Source organism: Gymnodraco acuticeps, unplaced genomic scaffold (assembly GCF_902827175.1).
Source record: "Gymnodraco acuticeps unplaced genomic scaffold, fGymAcu1.1, whole genome shotgun sequence".
NCBI classification, from domain to species: Eukaryota; Metazoa; Chordata; class Actinopteri; order Perciformes; family Bathydraconidae; genus Gymnodraco; species Gymnodraco acuticeps.
In genome coordinates, this window is record NW_022990235.1 from 3,506,578 (window position 1) to 3,529,387 (window position 22,810).

Here is a 22,810-nt window from a genome sequence, read left to right on the forward strand (position 1 = left end):
CGTCTACGTCCATCCCTCTCCCCCACTGCTGCAAAAACCCTCATCCACGCCTTCATCACCTCCCGTCTGGACTACTGCAACAGCCTCCTCTATGATTTCACCCTAAAAAATCATCAATAAACTCCAATACATCCAGAACTCTGCCGCCGTCTACTCACCCACACCCAAATCTGTGACCACATCACCCCCGTCCTCATCAAGCTCCACTGGCTCCCCATCCCCCAGAGAATTCATTACAAGATCCTCCTCACGACATAAAAAGCCCTCCATAACCTGGCCCCATCCTGACTGACCTCCTCCACAGACACACTCCCACCCGCTCCTTCCGCTCTGCTGCTGCCAACCTCCTGTCCCCCCCGTCCCGACCAACCTCAGGTCCTGGGGCGACAGAGCCTTCTCCGTTGCTGCTCCCACCCTCTGGAACTCACTACCCCAACCCATCAGGGACTCTTCCTCCCTCACCGCATTCAAAAAATCATTCAAAACCCACCTGTTCAACAATGCATTCAACCTCTGACTAAACCCCCCCCCCCCCTTATTTTTTTGTTTATCTCTTTATGTATTTTTCTACATTTTCTGTTTTATTCTCTGTCAAAGCGTTTTGGGTTTTTTAGAAAAGCGTTATATAAGTGTCATGTATTATTATTATTATCATTATTATTATTATTGACACTATAATAATAATAATGATAATAATAATAATAATAATAATACATGACACTTATATAGCGCTTTTCTAAAAAACCCAAAACGCTTTGACAGAGAATAAAACAGAAAATGTAGAAAAATACATAAAGAGATAAACAAAAAAACATCCTTCTAAAACATCCTCACTAACACAAGTTCTCCTGAAAGATCAATGTCAGCTCTCAGCCAAGAGCAAATCAAATCTCCGCGAACAAAAGTGACCTCTGCGTGAGCGCTGTGAAACCACAGTGGTCTGCTCACTGATCTGAGAGGAAGCCCATTAGTGAGGTCAGTGCACTGCACTCTACTTTAGACTCAGTGATTTATTTATTTGTTCCTCTGTCTCGGCATTGATTAATAAATGTACAGCAGACATCTCTTTAAAAGGATGGACTGAGTGGGCAGCGATGAATTTAAAGATTATCTGCTCAGCTAAAAATACTTGCGCTCAATTTACTTTTGATGTTTTTTACTCAAGGCAGAGCACAGCCATTATAGTAAAATGTTTTAGAGTCCACTTTAAAATAAAATCATAAATGAAGATATGATGAAACATATTTCACTGAGGAAAACAAAGAGCAACATAGTATTGAATCTTGGTTTAATGCTGGTCTTTAGTTTACTACTATATAATTCACTAAGATGCCCTTCAAACTGAGTGAGTGAGTGAAAACTAGTTAGCAGACCATTGAGAAGTTTAAATAGTTAAAGTAACTATGGTACAAATGTTTTTCAGAAAAAAGGTGAAAATAATATACAATGAATAATTCATGTTAAATTTCATCTCACCCTTATTGGTGCAGGCGATCCACTGTAAAGGTGTGACGTCATAGTTGTGCTGACCCACTGAAAAGGTGAATACTCGAACCTTTGGTAGGACAAATGAGGAAAACATTTGACTCTTCAGAGTAAGATACAACAATTTAAAAAATGCCTGATGAAAGTTAAAGTTGTTATGATCAGAAGAAACCAACCGTTTTGTTGGGCCAGTTGTACTGCATGAACACATCCTGAGCCCTGTCTTCGCCTCCATCAGTAAACAGCATGATTATTTTATTGCAGTTGGCCCGAGGGACATTTGTCTTCTATAAAAGTACATTTAAAAAGGGAGATGAATAAGTGAACAGTGGAAAGACAGAGTGTGGAGACGTCGGTATTGAAATCATTCCTAGTCTAAATCAATATATGATTTACATTTAACAGCTGGTTGAAAGCAAAATGAAATCCAGACTTGTAGTCAGTGGTGCCTTTAGCCTGCATCTGAAACACAGCATCTTTGAAGATCTTTTTGTTGCGGACGTTAGCCTGGACAAGATGTTTGAAGCAGGGAACCACGGCCTCGGCCTTCTCGTTAAACTGAAACGCAGCAGGAGACACAGTTTGAGCTTTTTTATGTCAAGATTGAAGGAAACAAGGAGAGCAAAGCCAAGGGACAGAGATGTTAAATGATGGAGAATCAGTGATGAAGGGTCAGTGAGTGAAGCAGATTCTTACCCTGGCCACGTTGACATAGTCATCATCAGACAAAGTGTCCAGCAAGTCCTCCACTGACGCTTTGATGAGTTTCAGGGTGAGACCACTGACACTGCCGCTCCTGAGGAAACATATAAGTATCATACCAATCAAATGCTTAGTTACAAACATGGGACTACAGCAAACACACCTAAGAATATGATTTTACATACACATCAAAGCAAATGTTTCAGATTGGCTAATTATTTTTTCCTAATCTCGCTGTCTAACACTTTGTGCCAAGTATTTACGGAGATTAATTTGTGCCCCACATGAATGGAGAATACGTGAGGAGGAAAAGCATTTCCGAAGACTTTCCACATGCTTCCTCCAGATGTTCAATCACAAACATGATTTCCCCTGATTAATCTACAGTGATACATTTGTTTTGTTTGGATTTCTTTCTCCTGTGCTTCGCAGTCCACAGAGGAAAGCACTAATGTACCGTTTTCTAATAGAGTGTTTGTTTTTACTAAACATAATTTTCAGCAGTGATGCTGAAATTGCTAGTATAAAACACCCCGGGAACATATGAGCAAACACTACTCAGTAATTATACTCTGATGTCCATAAGTACTGTATAAATACAGAGGCAGTGATTTTCAGGGTTTTGGCTGAGGTTTCCTATTTGTGACTGAATATATGGCTGCCTTGGTGACTAAGGTGTTGTACATGTGATATACTGAGTTGACAAAAGGTCATTTTTGAGGGCAACTCTTAGATTTTACTCATTCAATTCAATAATAGGATTAACCTTCCGAGAGTTCCAATGACCGCCGCAATGAAACAACCACTGGGACATTACAGTGACAACAACAGGCTGCTGTACTCGACCCTGAGTTTGCTTACACTCTGCCAAACACACTGTACTACCTGATTCACCATGGAAACAGGAAACATTGCTCTGATCATGTTAAGTATTAAGCAATAGTTTGAAATGTGGGGAAATACATATATCCAAACAAATGAGCGTGTTTCACCAAATTACTATTCCTTTAAATGGTAATGTTAATTTCACAATAAACTGTTTGTGGTGGGGTTTTATCAGTTACAAACATCATGTACAAACAATTTAGATTTTGCTCGTGACTCTTTTGATCATCTCTAACTTGACCTTTACGTTGTTACACATGATAAGCAATATGAGCTGCACTCTCAGCTGGTTTTGGTGCGGAGTCAGTGCCAGGTGCACGTTTTTTCCACTACAACATGACTTTCTCTAGTTTAGCTGGGACCAGAAGCACAAAGAAGCTGCTCTCTTATGTGAAGTTACACCACACATGGTCTTCTCACTTCACTTGTGAGTTGGAAATAACTGCAAGGAAGGCTGAGGAAAACTTGCCAGATGGATTTCAACACAATTCATTATTTAAAAATGCAGAAAAAAGGGAAGGCTTTATGTGGTTTGTTAAATTCACAGGTTATGCAGCAATAAAAGTAACACACGTGTGCTTTATGGAGGTATTAGATGCTACATTTACATGGAAGCTTATTACTAAAACCAAAAAACTTCATGAAATACTTACACATCCACAAGAATGACCATATCTTTGGGGGACGAGGCTCCCTGGATGTACCTGTGACAGAGGGAAGATAGTATGCAGTATGTTAATCTGCTGCACATGGGATAAAACATCATGAAAATGTGTCTAAAGCAGCATACTGTACCAGGGCCCCCTCCTGACGTCATAAAGGTCAATTTTATTGGGGGTCTTCCAAGGTGAAGCTGAAAAAATGAAAATAGGTTTTCCTCACACTACTTATCAATTTGAGTTTGCCAACTGTTCGATATATTAAACACAATCATGTCCACTAAAAAGCACAGGAAGGGTTATTAAAAGCTACCTGGGTAGTAGCGAGTGACGCCCGTCGCACTGCCAAACGCCTGCCACAGAAGGGACGGATCCTCCTGACTGTTCTCCATGAAAACTTTCTCCAGCGCCTGCGTCCAGTTCAGCTCATTCAGAATGACTGGAGCTGATGGGAGGAGAGATAAAGGAACACGCTAAAGGTGAAAATGGTTACTAATAAATTAATAAATGTCACCATGAATTTTGAATTTCATGTTAACAAGTTTTCTGAAAATTGATTTTTAAATGTGCAAATGAATTGAACAAACATTTGATAACACCAGGTTCATCTTTCTGAAATATAAATGTGCATTGGGGCATTTTCTTATGGATTTAGGAAGAATCTACGTAGTAATATAAACACCTAAATAAGTATTTTCCACCATTCTGAAAGAAGTCATGTTATGAAAGCAATACAGCCCAATATCTCAAAATTGACCAGTGAATAAAATAACAATGTGTTTGTCTGTGGTGTCTCGCCCTAAACTTCTTAACTTCTCATAAAATATGTCAAATACATCAATCTAAATCACAAGAACATGGCGTCATTCTGTGCAGCAGGACAATTAATTAAATAGTCATAACTTCACTTGCCTCCTTTATAAATATCTGTAGGAATCTGAACAGCTGTGTAGGAATAGTTGACATCGTTTTTGAAATTTGGATCGTAGACAAACTCCAGCTTGATGTGCGAGGGGTTTTCCACCTCTCCTTCTCCTTCCATGGAGTACTTTGAGAACAGGAGGAAACATACATGTCAGATAATCTTCTATCATCAGCATTAACATTAAAACTACTTATTATTTACTACTATTAATTATTTTATTATTTGTTTGAATAGGAAATGTTTTATCTTCGATTTATCAAATAATCTCCAAAATGCTGTGTGTTTGTCTTCTACTCACATAATCCATCTCTGCCTTGGAGTCATAGTAAGCCATGTCCAGCTCCTAGGAGGAAAGATGCAGATATGCAGATTTGAGGAGGCTGTAATGTTGGCAAACATGAAGAACACAAGGGCTAGTAGTCACTCAGTATATACGCAAACAGGTCAGGGCTCCCCTATACACAAAGAGGAGTTACAACTAAAGATTGTTCTGATTGATTATAATTAAACTTCAGTAAAGATTAACCCTATAAAACTGTATTTTTTTTTGCAGATTCTCTTCTATTTTCCTTATAAATCTCTCATTAGCTTCAAATATAAATGTTATTTTCATGTTTTCAATGAAAATCTATGATGTGAATAGTTTCAGTCAAAATATATGAATGTAGAATAAAGGTCTCACTTCAAAGCCGCTTATATAAAAAATGTTTGTTTACAATGTTATAAAAATCGAGAAAAGCCTCACATCCTTGTATTTTGCAAGTTGTCACCACCAAGTGTTTGCTATTGTTTCTGCTCAGTACTGCCACATTATGACTCAGCAGACATCTGTTGGTCTTAGTTTCTGAAGAGACCATATGCCTATATTACATTTCAACTTAAATCAAGTCTCTCTTTGTCGGCTGTTTGTTGCATACGACCCGTCCTACGAGGAGTACAGCTGTGAAAACAACCAGCTTTTTTCAGTCAGTGATTTTTATCAAGTGAAATAGCTACTGTCCTTTGCTCACGGAGGGGCAAATAAGATAAGATAAGATAAGATGGACCTTTATTAATGAAACATAACGCAGTTAAGCTAACTCTTCTTGATGAGGATCATTGTCCGACTAACAAAAAACATTACCTTTAGAACAGTTTCTTTTTATTCTTCCTCAGCCATAAAAACATTTAAGCTACAATTGATTTTAAATGTATTTAAATATGGATACATATTATAAATACTGGATACGTATATCTAGTAGATACCGAAAACTCATAAGGTAGGAAATCAATCAGAAAGTGGCATCTTTTGGAAAATGGTCAACAGGTTTAAAAAAGTCTTCATCATTATTTAATTATTGGGCTCAATTATGTAAAACTACCAGTGTCTTTTGAAAGGATAGAGGGACACAGCGACTGAGAGAAGAGGCTTTGAGAGGCCATGTGAAAGGATGAGGTTAACCATTAACCCCATCTCATTTTGCTGGGCAAATGGAGGAGGCCGAGTGGAAGAGTGATGTGTTCAGGACTCAAGGGAAACGCACGGCTGAGTGCTCGGTCGTCTGTTTCAGCCAGCTGAGCGCTGAGGGATCTGCCCAGCTGACTGGTGAAAATGTTCCTATTTATCAGGTCGTCCCATTCGGAGCCGCAACGCTCCAAGACATCAGACCCATCTGCTCTGAATTAACATCAGTGGTTTCATTTGAACGCATAATGTCCCAAAAACTTAACAGACAAACACAAGTTTTGGGGTTTGAATACATGAGAGGAAGCAACATCAAACGCTCTCAATAATGCAACAAACATAATGTTATTTAAGGTTTTACCTTGATTCCATCCTGCCATATATGCTCTCGCTGGAGCCGCTCTGCTTCACTGGCTAACCTCTACATGTTGAACACAGAGAAACGCTCACATTAGAGGAGGAGGACATGTCTGATATTACATTTGTAATCCAAGGGGGAGGAAGACTGAAGATTAAACTGGATAACTTAATTTGAAAATACAAACAAACATTTACAGTTAAAACAATTAGAATAATTATAGGATTAAATAGTTACAATTGCATAAACAATACGTTTCATATTTGTCAGGAAAAAAAAGTAGAATGACAACGACAGAAACATTTACTTACAACAAGTGCTTTGCGCTTCTTAGCCAGGAGTTTCTCTATATCTGAGGCCACCTTCTCCACAATCCTCCGAGGCTGATTCTTCACCAGACTAAACCGTCGCCTTTCTTCATTGTATATCTGTTGAATTAAAAAAACTAAAGTTAAAAACTGCAGTAACAGCTGAACAGTCAATCGATTAGTCGGAGTGTTATGGGCTGTATCTGTGATGAGTTCCCTGAAAATGCTAATTTCGATGTAATGACATTGTTTGTTCCCTCGGTCAAGCTGTCAATAAACCTTCAGTATTGTGAGACATCAGTTCCAGCTAAAATAATAATGTTCAAGTCTGTATTTTGTACTGTTTTTTTTGATAACTAAAGAATCAAACAGTTAAGTAAACGGATGAGGAGAATATCGAAGCCCCAGCATCTCAGAACAACCCTGATAATAATTATAATTCACAGCTCATGAATTTGCAAAAGCAAATCCTTTTTATATCCAAACACTGAGGACGCAGGGGAGCAGTCACATGTCGGGTTTGTCTGTTCAATCCAAATCTAAATATGGATCCTTTCATGTGATCTAGTCACAAATAGTGTCTGTTGTCTTTGAAGGAAGTTTTCACAGATAAATCACAATACTGGAATTTCATACCAAAATGACCATCGTTGCATTCATTCAATTAGTCATTAAATATTTGTTTACATAAAAGAACGCATCAACTGTACACAACATTTTATCCTATGCTGTTAGAGAATAATGAACTAGTCTTTGATTATATTTTAGCATCCAATCAGAATCATTGTGTGTCTCTACTTTGTAGACAGATTCCCTGCTGATCGATTGGAGCCTGGCGTATTCCTGTGTCCAGAGATAATACTTCCTGTATCGCCCTCAGGCTACAGGACCAGTTTTCCATGACATCCTCCATTATCTCTTCTCAAATATGATTACAACCCGTTGAGTTGGAAAAATATGCAGAAGGAAGGAGAATTCGCCAGAACTGACCGTGGCTTACATCGCGAACACTTCTCTGTGTTGTGTTTAATGACATTGTTTGTTCCGATTGGCCAAGATGTCAATACACCTTCAGTATTGTGAGACATCAGTTCCAGCGTCCAGCATCCTGTTCTTGTTTTTCAGTATTATTGCTTAAAATAATTTACATTTAATAGAAGTTGGTGTGAAATGATAGACATTTAAAAATGTTAACTTTGGCCAAACACAGACACATTCAAAAAAATTCAAAAAGTTAGTGAGAAGTTGATGGAAAAAACCTTTAGATCTATTTTTTTCACTCTGCCAATAATACATTTTAGTTAAGGTAAAGATTGATCTTTATTTTATGTTCCTATCTTACCACAAACATGACACATATTTCCAAATAGTGAGTAAGTTGTCTTACTACAACACACCACAAAAGTCTATTTTACTGTAAGTAATGTAAAATAACTGCTTGCCCTTTACTTGACGTTCTGACTTTGACCTACATGTAAAGTTGACTTATTCATCAAGATTCTGCTCTTAATGCTCCTCTTCAGGGCAACTGAAGTTAAATCAGACCTTTAGTGGAAACACGTCACAGTTATCGTGTGAAATGTGGTCTTTCAACATTATTGCAGTAAAAGTAAGTATTTCTAATGATTTATTACACCAGTTTTCTTTATGGGTCATCAGGAGGCATCTGGCAATAACAGCATGAAGCAGCATGAACAACAAGAGCAATTTTCTGAGTAACTGTTTTCTTTCAAATTCTACTTTGAGAGAAAGTTTGGTGTAGAAAATGTCGGTACCTCTTGGCATTAATTACTGCCTGTTTGCACATGCTGAACACGTCTGTTCAGGAACTAACAGGAGCACAGGGAGGAACTTTCATCTATTTTACTGGTGGCTGCAAAAATACAGACCTCTCCAAAAAAGAATTACACATTTTATGATATGCTTGGTTTTGCCTGCAATATCTAACTTCAAAAACACTGTTTACAGCAGCAAACAGACAGTGTAAGGTATTGAGTTCATGTACAGTCAGCCCAGAGCCCTACATTTTTCTATAGTATAAAAACGGTGTCTTCAGCTGTATACTACTACACACCACTGTGACTGGAAGGTGAAAATGTCCATTACCTTCAGATATGAAGGTAAACAAAGTGACTACAGTACTACTTAGCTATAAGCTTGCTGTCCAGCAGATTTAGGGCCATCAGACACAGTTCCTTGTGAGAAAATGACAACAGACGGAAAGTGATATTGATTTAAAGCAAACCTGCATATCTTGAGTATGACAGCCCTCTACTGTACATATAAACGACCTTACCAAATAAACTTCAAAATATCCCTCAAGTTGTTACTGACCAGTTGCTTTATTGGCTCAAACCACACAGATGGGAACATGCAGTAAAGAACAGCGTGTATCTGTGAACTGGCTGCTGATTATAATAACTAGGTCCTCTGAAGAATGTATTCAGAATCAAGATATACTGATGAAGATGACTCAGATAAAACCTTTAGCAAACCAGCCAGAAATAAGGAGTCCATACTATCACAATAACCCCATTACACTTAAATTCAATCCATAAAGCAACATTATGAATACTATTGTGCCTTAAAAAATAGAATGGCCCTGTCCTCCAGATAATCATGTTTTCAGGCTTTCTTTAATCAAAAAAAGGCCAAAACTAATTGTATTTCACAGAAAAGCAGTCCTGCCAAACTGCAACAAAGCAGTCTGGAAAAATAAAATCCTGATTTAGAGCAGGGCTGTATCACAGATGGCATCAAGAATATCTGCAAAGGAAAATTGTGGCTTTATATTGGTTGAAGAATTGAAAAGGACGTTTGGTTTAAATTATAAGCGTTTCCTTGACCGAAGAAGATTGAATCGAGTTCTGGGCAGAGGCGAAAAAATTCATTAACAGATCCAGAGCCTTTCAGGAGGATGAGGGGATTAATGAGGACTGACTGAACAAGGGTGTCTCACATCGAGGCATTACTGCAGGCTGCAGGCTGACCATCTGCTCTGCTGTGACACAACAGAGAGACACGTGCCGCTGCTCTGCTGAGGGAACGCCTCCACACATCTCCTCAGAGCAGGGCTCTCTGCAGATGATCTTTGGTCCTGTTTTATAGCTTTCAGCCTCTCAGGGACAACTCCTTATGTCCAGCCATCTGTTACAGCATGGTGTGAAGTAGCTGTATTGTATTCCCATCATGACAACTTCAATTACTCAGATCACTGTGAGAAATCAGGTGAAATAGGAGATTTGAGTAATAGTATTTGCCATACATTTGACAGGTCTGAAATACCAGAGGACAGTTCATGAACTTGGTCAATTGTTCCACAAAGGTCCTTTTTAGATTACACCATTAAGGACTGCAGTTTAGTTATCAATAAATAAGCAATTTTGCTTGGCGTTTTGATTTTGAAAGAATCCTTAAACAATAGATTGATACTAAAAATAGTTGCAGATTCATCTATTGATCTAATGACTAATCTGATTGTTTCAGCCCTAAATTATTTCCCCCCCCAAACCACGTAGAGTGCAAAGATACAGCCAAATAAGTATCTTCATTTTAATTTCTATCTATCATTGCTATCTTTGTCGTTCTTGAAAGAAGACTCCTTTTTATGTGCCAAGCTTTCGAGATATCTTTCACACATTTATCCATGCTTCTTTTTTGCTTACACATTTTTTTGTAGTGCTCTCAGCATTAAACTTGAACCTTATCTTTTAAAAATGTAACTAAGACATCTCTAAACAAATAAATTGTTACTTTGGATAATCCACAGACTTCGTTGGCCACAGTTTCTACTTATGCATAAGACATGGACCATTTTGTTTCCTTACATGAATCAGATTACCTGGTTAAACCATTAAAGATACATATATGAATACAAAGTAATGAAAGTGAATTGTATCACTAGTAACAAATACATTACATAAACAATACTAGATATTCAACATCTATTCAGTGTGTGTGGTTCTGTGAATATTCAGGCATCTCTTGTAGGAATAAAGCCATGTTTGCAAGATAATGACTACAAATAATAGATAAAGTGCCAGCAAGACGGGATTTTATATCTGGAAAAAAAATCATTGTGTTACTGGCTGATCACATATCTGCATATCATTAACACATTCAAAAGAAATGAATTCTAAAAGGCAGACTGTAATTGTTTAATGTTTTAGCTATAGCTCTGAAACTGAAAAAGAGAGCTACACACTCACCCCTTTCAACTGCTGAGCTCCAGTGATGTGCTGAAAGACTCTGTCAATCTCCTGCTCGATGCGCCTGGCCCAGTGCATTATCCTGTGGGTAAACATCACAGGCTGACTGTCACACCACTCAAACAAATGACAAAGATACGTGTGTGTGTGTGTGTGTGTGTGTGTGTGTGTGTGTGTGTGTGTGACTTTCACCGAAGTAAGCATTGATACAACAAATAGCTGTTAATAGCTTATTAAAACCCAGATTAGGAACAACATGCTTTATTAGAAACAATTTATGAGGAAACGGTAAACAGTGTTAATGGTAAAGTACAGTGCTGTATTGACTGAGAAAGAAGCTGGTAATGTCTGAGAAGTCCACACCTTTTGAAAACAACCCTGCTCACCTTGTGCACTTATCAACAATATCTATTTAGGAGAGGAAAACACTAATCACGCCAATTCAGGGCTTCTTTAAACGACAAGAAAAGAAAAGAAGATTAGACAAATGGCTGTTGATGGGAGTAAGCCTTGTTAATGTTAATATTGCTACCTAATCAGCTTTGTTGACTCATCATCATAATTCTGTGAAAGGATATTTGTGGAGCAAGGAAACATACAATTTGCTACATCCTAATTATATAAGTGCGTAAACAGCCTTAAAAACCTGCTGCGACAGCCAAGATCACTCAATGTAACCTGAATTTCCTGGCAAATCCGCCAAAAATAGAGCAACTAATGAGGCAGAAAAACTAAACATCTACTGTATGAGTGATAAGTATAACAACTGGGGCAATTTAATGACAAAAATGCAGACAGTGACAGTCATTACGAGCAGCAACTGTCTCTTATTGTCAGGAATCTAAGGAATATGATGTTGAGCTATGAGGATCTTGCGTTGTGAAGATGCTCTTTAAACACATAACTGCAGAACTATGTTGGTTGTGTTCTTTTTTTCTTGAACTACACAGTGCTTGTATCCAATCCATCGTATCCAACCCTGTGTTCTCACTTGCTCCTTGGCAAGTACATTTTTGAAACTTTTTTTCTTTTGAAAAAGCTGCATGGTTCGTCCAGAAACAATGCTATGAGAGCAGTGCTCAATTTTAAATTGGAGGTATTGCAGGATAATGTGTAATGCTCAATTCTCCACAGCAGAGATATTTGACGAGTGGAAATTAAGCAAGTTGGATAATGTGAAGATCTAGGAAAAAAAACATAAACGTACTCACCGACACCCTTTGTTTAATAAGATTCACAAAAGGGGCCGAGAAAATATATAACTTACAATGAACATGGCTATAGTGAACCTCATGTTGATGGTAGAAAGGCAAGAAGATTTTTCTGTAGGTTTATCATTACCAGTAACTTTTCTTGGTTCAATTGTTATCATAAAAATATCATTTTAAAGATGCTTAACATATTTTTGCTGGGTTGACATGGAAATTCAAGTAATTTTTTGTTGTGGTTCAATATATTTTTGCATAATATTTAGATTAGTACTAGAAAACCATTCAGTAGATTTCCTTTGAACAACAAGTTCCGCTACAGTGGACTGCGTACTTGATACTAATCCTTTACTGTAGAAGTCTCGCAGTTTTTCCTATGCTTCCCCACATTTCATCCTATTGATTTTCTTTATGTCTCAACAATGTTATACTAAATTATTTTGAAAATAAAAGAACAACATGAGCTGTTTTTGTTAGAGAGAGAAACCGTGCAGTTTTGTTGGAAATAAATCAAGTCAGCAGCAGAAACACCACTGATAACAACCACTGCGTGGACGACTGCCAGAAGCAGATTTTGTCTAAAATGAGAACGAGAAAGAACAACTGGGTGATAAAAGGTTTTAGACCCTTGCTTCAGCACTCCTACCAATACCTCTGTTAAATGTCAACTCCAACACAGAAATCACACCCACCATCCGCTGCAAACCAGAAACGGCAGAACCACCGGAGCACTGTAAAGCACATGTGCCTGCCTACGCAAACCAACGCAGTGCTTCTATTATGATAAAAGAGGGAAAAAAGGCTCACTGAGCATTTTCATGAAATGTGTATTTTTCCTTTACATACAGATATTGGAAGAAACTGGGAAACTAAACTGGCCTTGTTTAAAGTGTGTGGACCTATCTTTCAAAGACACAATCCTTTCCACAATGATCACATACCATTGTTTTTTTTAGATTAAAGTAACAGAGAGAAACAGAAAAAGTGACATTTAATTCAACCCACGTTTTGAGACCCCCCAGATAACTTACTTGACCTATATACCCATGCTAATGAGTTGGCTGTGTAAATATCAAATGTTGGCAAAAAAACAAAACACAAATACATTAAACTGGGCCTATATACGAGACAGGAAATGATTACCATTTCATTCCATTGGTGGTGGTTGAAATGCATCATCTTTGGTTAGCTTTGGGTTAAAAGCATCTGTTTAATGTCAGGAAAACAGATATTAGCAGAGGAATTTCTGCAGAGATTATTATACCACAAAAGAGACTAATCTCTGGAAAACTGTTGCAAGCTTTACGAATATACTTGACAATGCCTGTATCGGGTTGTTTTTGGACCCAAATTAAGAGCACTGGAAACAGATTATATAGATGTTTAATGTCAGGGTGAAAAATAACTGAGGTGCAGCAGGCAGGGAGAGAAGTGGACTGTGTCACTGCCAGTCACCAGTGCCTGAGCTTGGGACTTTTCCTCTAAATCAGGGGTGTCAAACTCAATTTCATCTTGGGCCACATTAGCATCATGGGCTCAAAGGGCCAGTTTTATTATATATAAAACTATAACAATAATAAAAAGACTATATAAAAATACATATATAAATATTTAATATAAAAATAATGTATTATATTAATCAAATCAAATCAAATCAAGTTTTATTTACATAGCACATTTATAAACGATTTTTGGTCGAGCCAAAGTGCTGTACATATAATAAAAATGGCCTACAGTAGAGACACTTTACAGCAAATACAACAGCACAGATTGTTCAGAATATCAGTATGAGAAAAACGACATATTTATTATATATATGTATATATATTACATTATTGCCTCTGCATTGGATTATTATCGGATAGGGTAATAACTTCATAAGTCTCTTCAGTGAGAATGTCACAAAATGATTTAAAAAGAAAAGCCAAATTCTGCAACAAAAAAAAAGAAATACAATTTTTAAAAAAAAGTGACATTTTGAAAAAAAAGTCAGATTCTGAGAAAAAGTCAAATTCTAAGAAAAATGCATATTTTGAAGAAAAAAAGTCAAATTCTGAGAAAAAAGTCAAATTTGAGAGGCATTGTGCTATATGTAGTTTATGGGCAACGTGCTTCTATAAATCGGCATGTAACCGTATAATAAACATATTATATTCTTTGCAAGCTCTTGTGGGTCACATAAAATGAAGTCACAGGCCGGATTTGGCCCGGGCCCTGCTCTAAATTATCACTGGTTAAACACAGCGGAGGTCCAATGGCAATGAAACAAAGCAACATATAGCAGTAGTGAAGCCCATAGAAAATGGTCCAACACAAAAATGTTAAAATCGATATTTTTAGGCCAGAGAGTGCATTTGTTGAAATATATGGTGGTGAAGACAGAGGGGAGGACATTGCCTGAAAAGTGTGTCGAGCCAGATGCAAACCCACGTACTAAGCAGCGGACACCGCATACAGGATGCCAGCTGTAACCACTGAGCTATCGGGTGGCCCAAAATGAGTGTTGTTTTTGTTTTTTATTTACAGATAAACAAAATTAGGGCTAGTAAGAGTGAACTTCTCAATGTTGTTTTTCGTGTCAACTCTTCTGGGTTATTTTTCTCAGACTATGGGAAGCTCACTCCAGAGCCACAGAAGATACTATGTGTCTCTGTTTTCACAGGTTTAGTATCACTGCTCATAAAAAGTGCACATTTTAAGTTAATGGTGTGGCTGTAAGGTGGAAGAATAGCAGCTGTAGCAGCGCTCCCTAATACAAGAGGCAATCCATTTTTTAGAGACTGCATAATGTAAACCAATTGGCCAACTGATCACAAAAAGTGTCGTTTCAGCTGCGACTGACCATGGAGAAATCAATGTTTAGAGCTACTAATCGAGCCAAACATGTCTCAATATTTTACTTTTTATATCATTTTTTACAACAAAACAAAAATGTTGTACTTTAGGATCACATTAAAGTAGCATATATATATATGTATACATAAATGTTTTCACATCAATGTCTTCCGTGAAGCTTCATAGAGAAGGTAATTCTTCCATTCTAAGATTTGATACAGGTGTCTGGCTTTAGCAATATTTACATTCAGTATTCAGTATTCTTGTTTTAATATAGTTTTAATGTGGAAGCCCCAAAATAGTTTATCCCATACTTTATGATATATAGGCTCTAATGCATTGAGCTCATAAAAAAACCTTCTAACAGTAGCACACACATAAAAAACACATCATATCAAAAGCAGCATCCTGTAGAATAACTGTCTTTTATAGTCAGTGCATCAATGCCATGTTGAAGCGTGCTATTAACCATGGCAAACATTATTGCTTAAGATGCAGAATGTGATTTAAAAGACTAAAAAGACTCCATGTTTGCCCAAAACTTGGCACCATATCCTCAAAAGACCCTGAGCCTCACTGATTAATGCAGTTTCAATAAAGATTCTCACCTCCCTCTGTTCACCTTTCTCACCTCACTGGCTCAACCCTAATTCATCGGCCAAATGGATTAGAGAAGAAGTTGTGGAGGGCAAGACACTTATTTTAGCTTTCTACCTTAAATCTCAATACCCAGAAAGCAACCTTGATCTTGTAAGAGGGTCGATTCATAATCAGTCTTGTTTTTTACAGTTGGACGAGCCACAAATCCCAACTCAATTGTCCAGATCTACAGAAAGACACTCTTCACAATGAGGACCCTATATTTCAATATTGTATGTTTCCCTGCTTTGTGATTTGAAAATAAGCTAAACATGAGAATGAAGGGCAGCCCATGGTTTGCATGCTTGACTTTCTGATAGAAAAGTGCCAAGTTAAAGGAGTGTTGTGGAAAGGTGAGCCCTAAGTTTTTTGGTTTTTTATTCCAGCAAAATCAAGACTAGTTTCTAAAGGGCCCCTGAAGATACTGTATGATTGAATGTCTGACAAGGAGTCTATGAATAACACAGCACTTATTAAACGGGATTACTTTAGCATAGACCACCTCTGCTGATCAAATGAAAATGTTAATAAAAATGAAAACGATGCAGTTTCTTTTTTGCTACAGAAACATATCTCCAAGTATAACACATTACGCAGAACAATTGTGAGTCAGCATGTGGTATTTCTCACAGAATGTGTATAAAACCATTTACAGCCAACAACACAAAAGCCACTTAGGATATATTTTCAAGACCTTATATATTCTGTTGCTCTCTATTCCCATCATGTTTTCAGATCATGTTTGGGTATTCTACTATTGATTTAAAAAAAGAAAAGAAACAAACAAAGGGTTTTAGCAGAAATGTAGAGCACACAGGCTCCCTACCCCAAAAATATAAAATGCAAGTGAAACGTTCATGATTCTTAACAGATGTATGCTGCTCTTGCTTCTGTATAGAGTCTCTATACTCTGTGCGTCAACAGCCGTCTTGTAGGTTCATGTCACACTGTGTGAGATTGTTCTCATTACATATTTATCACAATGTGTATCAGACTCTATGATACCATTTTTTAGCATGTCAAGTGAATAGCGCTTCTTGTTGCATCAGCCAACCTATTTTCCATCATTGTATGGAGTATTATATGTTGGTCTGCAGATGTGGTGGATAGCCTCAGTTACATCGTGAGAACTTGGTCTTGAATTTAATGACATTGTAAGAATTAAAAGAGGATGTTTTCGGTTACCAAAACATGTTTAAAAGACCAGATTCAACAAGATAGTTGCAGCACAAATTAATTGATGTTGCACGTACAAAGTGTTGTTAAATTGTGTGTAAATAAAGCAGGTTTGTTACATGACTGTAGCCCGCAGATCTGCAGAGCCTGAACTGTGTGAGTCAGTGCAGCTGAAGCACAGTTCTACATTTTTTTTTCTGTGTGCTCCATTTCCTCTCCTCTCCGGAGCCCTGTGGGACATCAGAAAACTCTGTATCACATTCGCTGAGCTGCGATGAAGCAGCTGAACAGCACGGCGCGCTTGTGCCTCGACTCTACTCTGTTACCTGCTATACTCACACACCCCTGGGATGAGGCAGAGAGAAGCACTGTGTGATGTGACCCATATTCACTTGCAGCAGAGAGAGTGAGAGGTGGAGAGGCTGGAGCAGCAGAGCAATAGGTGGAGCATAAGAAGCAGAGAGGAGCCTTTACTGCTTTATGTATGAGAGCTATCTATCTCTCTATCTATCTCTATCTATCTATCTTTATCCATCTATCTTTCTATCTATCTATCTATACATCTATCTATATATCTATCTCTCTCTATCTATCCATCTATCTATATATCTATCTATCTCTCTATCTATCTATCTCTCTATCTATATATATCTCTATCTATCTATCTATCTATATATCTATCTATCTCTCTATCTATCTATCTCTCGATCTATCCATCTATCTCTATCCATCTATCTTTCTATCTATATATCTATACATCTATCTATATATCTATCTATCTCTCTATCTATCTATCTCTATCTATCTATCCATCTATCTATATATCTATCTATCTCTCTATCTATCTATATCTCGATCTATCTATCTATATATCTATCTCTATCTATCTATCCATCTATCTATATATCTATCTATCTATATCTATCTCTCTCTATCTATCTATCTCTCTCTATCTATCTATCTCTCTATCTATATATCTCTCTATCTATCTATCTATCTCTCTATCTATATATCTCTCTATCTATCTATCTATCTATCTATCTATCTATATCCATCTATCTATATATAGTACAGTGTATCAATCATGGATTCACTAACGATTCATCCATGCCTTGATTTGGAAGTGATCTGACAGATTTCATTTAAAAGATCATTTTGTTAATATAACATTATCTAAGTTTTTACAAATGTTAACCTTAACATAAACTATGCTTTTTTTAAATTTGTGTTGCTCAAGAGTAACTGGGCTGCAAATGTAAAATAATTCAAATGTATTAAATACAAATATCAAAAACAAGGCCGTCCCACATACTGACAGTGATCAGAGAGCGCGACAGGCTTTGTCCGATTTGACTCAATAATACTGGAGGAGCAGCTCCATTTTTGTCTTTCGTCCACACTCTGCACTGTAGATATCGTTGAATAAATCTTGCCACCTTTTCCCCTCAGGGAACTGGAACTGACTAATGTTCCTAATGTTGAAGCGATAGTTCATATTGTTTAGGTAAGGTTGTTTGAGATAATTAGAGTCTCAGACAGGTTTACCAGTATGGGCAACATAAACATTTCTGGTTTGTTCTCCGAGGTAAAGTCATCTACTATGGGTAGTACACTGACTATGTATACATATAATAAACCAAAAACATGCGGGAAGCAGGATGCTTCTCCAAAATGTCACACTTGTTGGATTATCTATCCATCTATCTATCTATCTGCAGAGAAGGAGAGTAATGTAAGGGCAGAGTCAAGACAGAAGGGGCGGGAGTAAAGGGGGAGAGGGCGAGGGGAATAAATCCTCACTGCTGCAGTATTAATTCTTAATTGGAAAGAGATGCTGTTCTTCAGCGTTGCAACTGCTTCATTTAGCTTACATGAAGAGACCCAGGGCAGAGGGATATGTAGCTATTTCATATCACTCAGCAGAAAAATCAGCAGAACAGAGAAGGAGGAGGAGGTGGAGAAAGCAACGACTATACCCTCCTTGAAATAACCCAATTCATCATAAAACACTCACATATACACACACACACCTAGATTTATAGACCCCTTTCCTAATTGGTAAATACACCTCGGATCTCCAGTTGTGATTGGCCAGAAATCCCTCACTGTGTGCCCCGAAGAAGAGAGGACCATCTGGCCTGCTCCTCCCTCCAGAGCAGAGCCTGGAGGTGGGCCCATATAACTGTAGTCCCAAGTTAGTGCCAGCTGTACTTAACAGCAACGGGTTAAAGGTTGATAAATAAGAGCTAAGCTTGGGCTTGATTAAAATCTAGTCGCCTTTAGTAGGAATTTACAGTTAAACGTCACATTTCTTCTTCCTTACAACATACAACTGTACAACTGAACATGCTGTGAGATAATACAACACTGTTGCTATTCTAAGGGGGTTGCAAGAGGCAAGTGTTTCGTAAAATAAAGAAACTTGAAAACCTGCATGGAAAAATCTAGTACTGGTGCACAGAGAGCAGCAGGGGGAGGCTGAAAAAAGCCATTTTTAGTTTCAAAACAACTGCACACACTTAATGTTTCCTTTCAAGTAAGAGTCTCTGAATGCTTTAACCAATAAAACCCCTGCATGACCTGACTTACATAGAACTTCACTGACATTACTTTGAAGTAAAAATACAAGTGAAAACCTCTCTCCATCCTTTCAATAACAGCTTAAAAAAAATATGAGTATATGATTAATGTTGCATTAAATAAACATCATCTGATTTTCTGCAATATGCCATAACATATATAGCTATTATGGTTCACATTATAAAAATGTAAGACTAAAGGTCATAAGAGGTTAAAAGAGAGGCTAAAATATAGTTTTAATACAAAATGTTATCTGATATAAAGGCCAACTTGATTATCAAAAAAGCATTAATGAGGACTTCTGTTTAACTGAAACACTGAAATGTGATTGTCCATATATAAATATAGCCATGTAAATGATCCGAATAGACATATATTCCCATGTTACACTGTGGACTACACCTTCCACAGAACTGAGCATCCAAACCCAGTTTTACATTGATGAGATCGCCAACACTGTAATATTATATAAGAGCAGAAAATCAAACAGTATCACTTAAGTATATCTTAAACCACAGCTAAGTGGACAAGCCCAAAGTTGTCTCCCATCCCCACCAAGAAAGCCCGGTATGTTTTCCATCAGGGAGAGCCCATCACTTACGTGTATTGCTGGGGGAATGTGAGACCCGCTGCTCCAGGCCACGACGCGCTGAAAATCAAGATAATCTGGATAGATACCAAGCAGACGATGCTGCAAGACCCTTTGCCTATCGCCATTTTCCATTAACAATTCTCGTCACGGGGTTTCTGTGGGTGAATGAAGCTCTCCGGGGCATATAGATATCAGGATAGTGTGTCCGGCGCAGCTTCACTTCATATCGGTGTGTGTTGTCAAGTGGACGCGGAGGAGGAGGCAGGCATTGGCCACGGAGGCATCGCGGTCGGTGGGAGATACACTGAACGCAGCTGCCAAGACACTGCAGAGTCTCTCCTGCTCCCACATATACACCACCACCAACACCACCAACACCAACACACAGACCGGGGCGGGCACGACAGCTCTCTCTCTCATCAGCAGCAGCGCGTCAATGCGCGTTCACGCTCACCAGGCAACAGGGAGCAGAAGCAGAATCTGGTTTTATTTATCTCTGCATGGCCACGTGGGATTTGCATTATACATCCATGGGGATTTGTCGTCGGCATACATTTAGTTTTTATTCGATACTGAACGCTGTTCTTCAGTTTGGGGTAGTGTTACTGTGTATTGAAGGTTAAGAAAATACATAAAACGGGGATATGATGCCAAATAATTGTAAAATAAGGCTGACCGACTTGAAGGAGTAGGTTTGGCCTGTGGGATGCAACAGTTTAAGGTCCCTGAATGCAACATAATGAAGAAAGTGTTTAACTGCTGTTCCCATTCAATGCTTCACACAGGGCCCCAGATGTCACATGTCCAGTCCAAGTCATCTGGTTTTGGCCATTTCATTTGGCTTATATAGGTTGTTACTGATTTGAAAAGATTACAGTAACACAGGACAATTTGTTTAAAACGTGTATATAATTAGTATGAGCCGTATGAATTTGAGGAATCTTATTGGCCTTTTTTCACAGCAGAGCTTTTGACATGGCATAGCTGGAGAAACACAAGTATAACTTATAACATTATTGAGGCAGTATGCATTACAGCGTGTCCATGGGACATCTAAAACCGAATGCAGTCATCGTTAATGTTACATTTGAGCTTCTGCTACAATGACATGTCAACCCGTCTGCTATGAAGCTGCTATATATAGTCTGCTATTTGCATTGTTCTAAATGGGAGGAGGAAACAGGTTTATACAAAATGCGATAACCTTACAGGTTATTCCTCCATGTGCCACTAAGAGACCCTGATGTAAAAATGGTGGATATTTAAGGTAAAAAGTATAATTAAATATGAATTTATTTTCGCCACATGTGTGGTTCTGGGAGTGTGCAGAGGAATATGTTAGCTTGCTTCTGGCCTAAATATAGAATGGGATGTGCACACAACAACCTTTTTGCATTTTAACATATAAATACATTATATATTCTGTTACATAATTCAAAGAGAGTTAAAAATGTATGGAGATAAATACATAGAAAACTCAAGTGCTGATAACCGTAAAAATGTCATTTCATTTCAAACCTTTATTTATCCAGGTGTATCCCATTGAGATCATTGATCTCTTTTCAAGGGGGACCTGCTCAAGTAGGTTCCACATGAAACATAAAAACATAAACAGAACAACAAAAAGGACATCATACAGCATCATTACAGGGATTTACAATTTACATAACTATCCATATGAATAGGTACCAACAGCTTCCGATTGAGTAGCATCCAACCGAGCTTAAAAAAAATATAACATTGTGACATTTATACATTTGAATATTAATAATAATAATATGTGTTCTTTAACTCTTTGTCATTTAAAAATAAATTATAGCTAAAAGACAGCCTGCATTACCTTTAATGATGAAAGTGCCTCTGAACTGGTGTTGAACAGGTGGGCTGTATACTAAATGGAACAAAGGCATTGCTAATGTTAAGTTAAGTCTGTTGATATCATTTATATTCTAATAAGACATTTTTAGGTATGTCTCTGATGTCCATCCTGTTTACATTAAACGTCAGTGCAGAATGCAGATTCAAGCAATTGCAACGGCCGACAACATTCAGTTGAATATAGCCTATTTATCATAATATCACTCAAGTCTACGGCTAATGCATATTAATGCAGGGACTCTGAAAGCTGCACAAAATGAGATTTCTGTCTAGGAAAAGCACAAACTGAGCATAGAAATAAGTCAATGAAAAACCTCAATATGATGAAAACCTCAGCCGGATTCCTCAACTTGCTTTGTTGACATGAGGCCATCTATGGTGTGTGTAAAAACACCTGACATTTGGGGTTTTTTTTAAATAAGAAAAACCTGAGTGTATTTTGAGGCTATCCTTATACTCTGTCACTGTCACCTTATTTAAATTCAACGTTCCATTTGAAAATCCACATTGTGAATACTTTTATTTTCATTCTTAATAGAAAAATGGTCAACTCACCTAACGGCTGTAAAGGATCTGTCGATCCTACAGCATTCTTTTGAAAAACGGATTGAAATTTGGATATTGTACACAAATAAAACATGTGGTAAACAGGGCAGTTGAATATTAAAATGTGTGTGAATGTGAAAATGCAAGTAATTTCATTAGTGGCTTGGAGGCGATAAAATAATGATTCAGTTTTGATTATTTTATAACCAGTTTAAGTTTGAAGTAAACTAATGTTCTATTTTATTATTTCATTAGGCTATTATTAGTACTCCTGGTGTACACTGTTCAAAAGTAGCTTTCAACAATGTACAGTTATCTAATAATTTAGCCTTACAAGTAACAACCTATCTAACATTGTGAATACATTGTATTGTGATTCCTC

General features: G+C 37.6%; 1 protein-coding gene across 1 annotated transcript in view; it reads right to left on the bottom strand.

The window, feature by feature from the left end:
- Positions 1-20,405, bottom strand: part of LOC117548137 (voltage-dependent calcium channel subunit alpha-2/delta-2-like) — a 32,590-nt gene extending 12,185 nt beyond the window's left edge. The window contains exons 1-13 of the mRNA XM_034219176.1: positions 20,014-20,405; positions 10,975-11,056; positions 6,770-6,886; positions 6,462-6,521; positions 4,955-4,999; positions 4,644-4,779; positions 4,045-4,176; positions 3,868-3,925; positions 3,726-3,776; positions 2,182-2,281; positions 1,882-2,043; positions 1,662-1,772; positions 1,477-1,555 (exon numbers count right to left, since the gene is read on the bottom strand). Coding sequence (XP_034075067.1) covers positions 1,477-1,555; positions 1,662-1,772; positions 1,882-2,043; positions 2,182-2,281; positions 3,726-3,776; positions 3,868-3,925; positions 4,045-4,176; positions 4,644-4,779; positions 4,955-4,999; positions 6,462-6,521; positions 6,770-6,886; positions 10,975-11,056; positions 20,014-20,129 — 1,249 coding nt within the window. The 5' untranslated portion in view covers positions 20,130-20,405. The remainder of the gene's footprint in view (positions 1-1,476; positions 1,556-1,661; positions 1,773-1,881; positions 2,044-2,181; positions 2,282-3,725; positions 3,777-3,867; positions 3,926-4,044; positions 4,177-4,643; positions 4,780-4,954; positions 5,000-6,461; positions 6,522-6,769; positions 6,887-10,974; positions 11,057-20,013) is intronic.
- Positions 20,406-22,810: the final 2,405 nt, after the last annotated feature.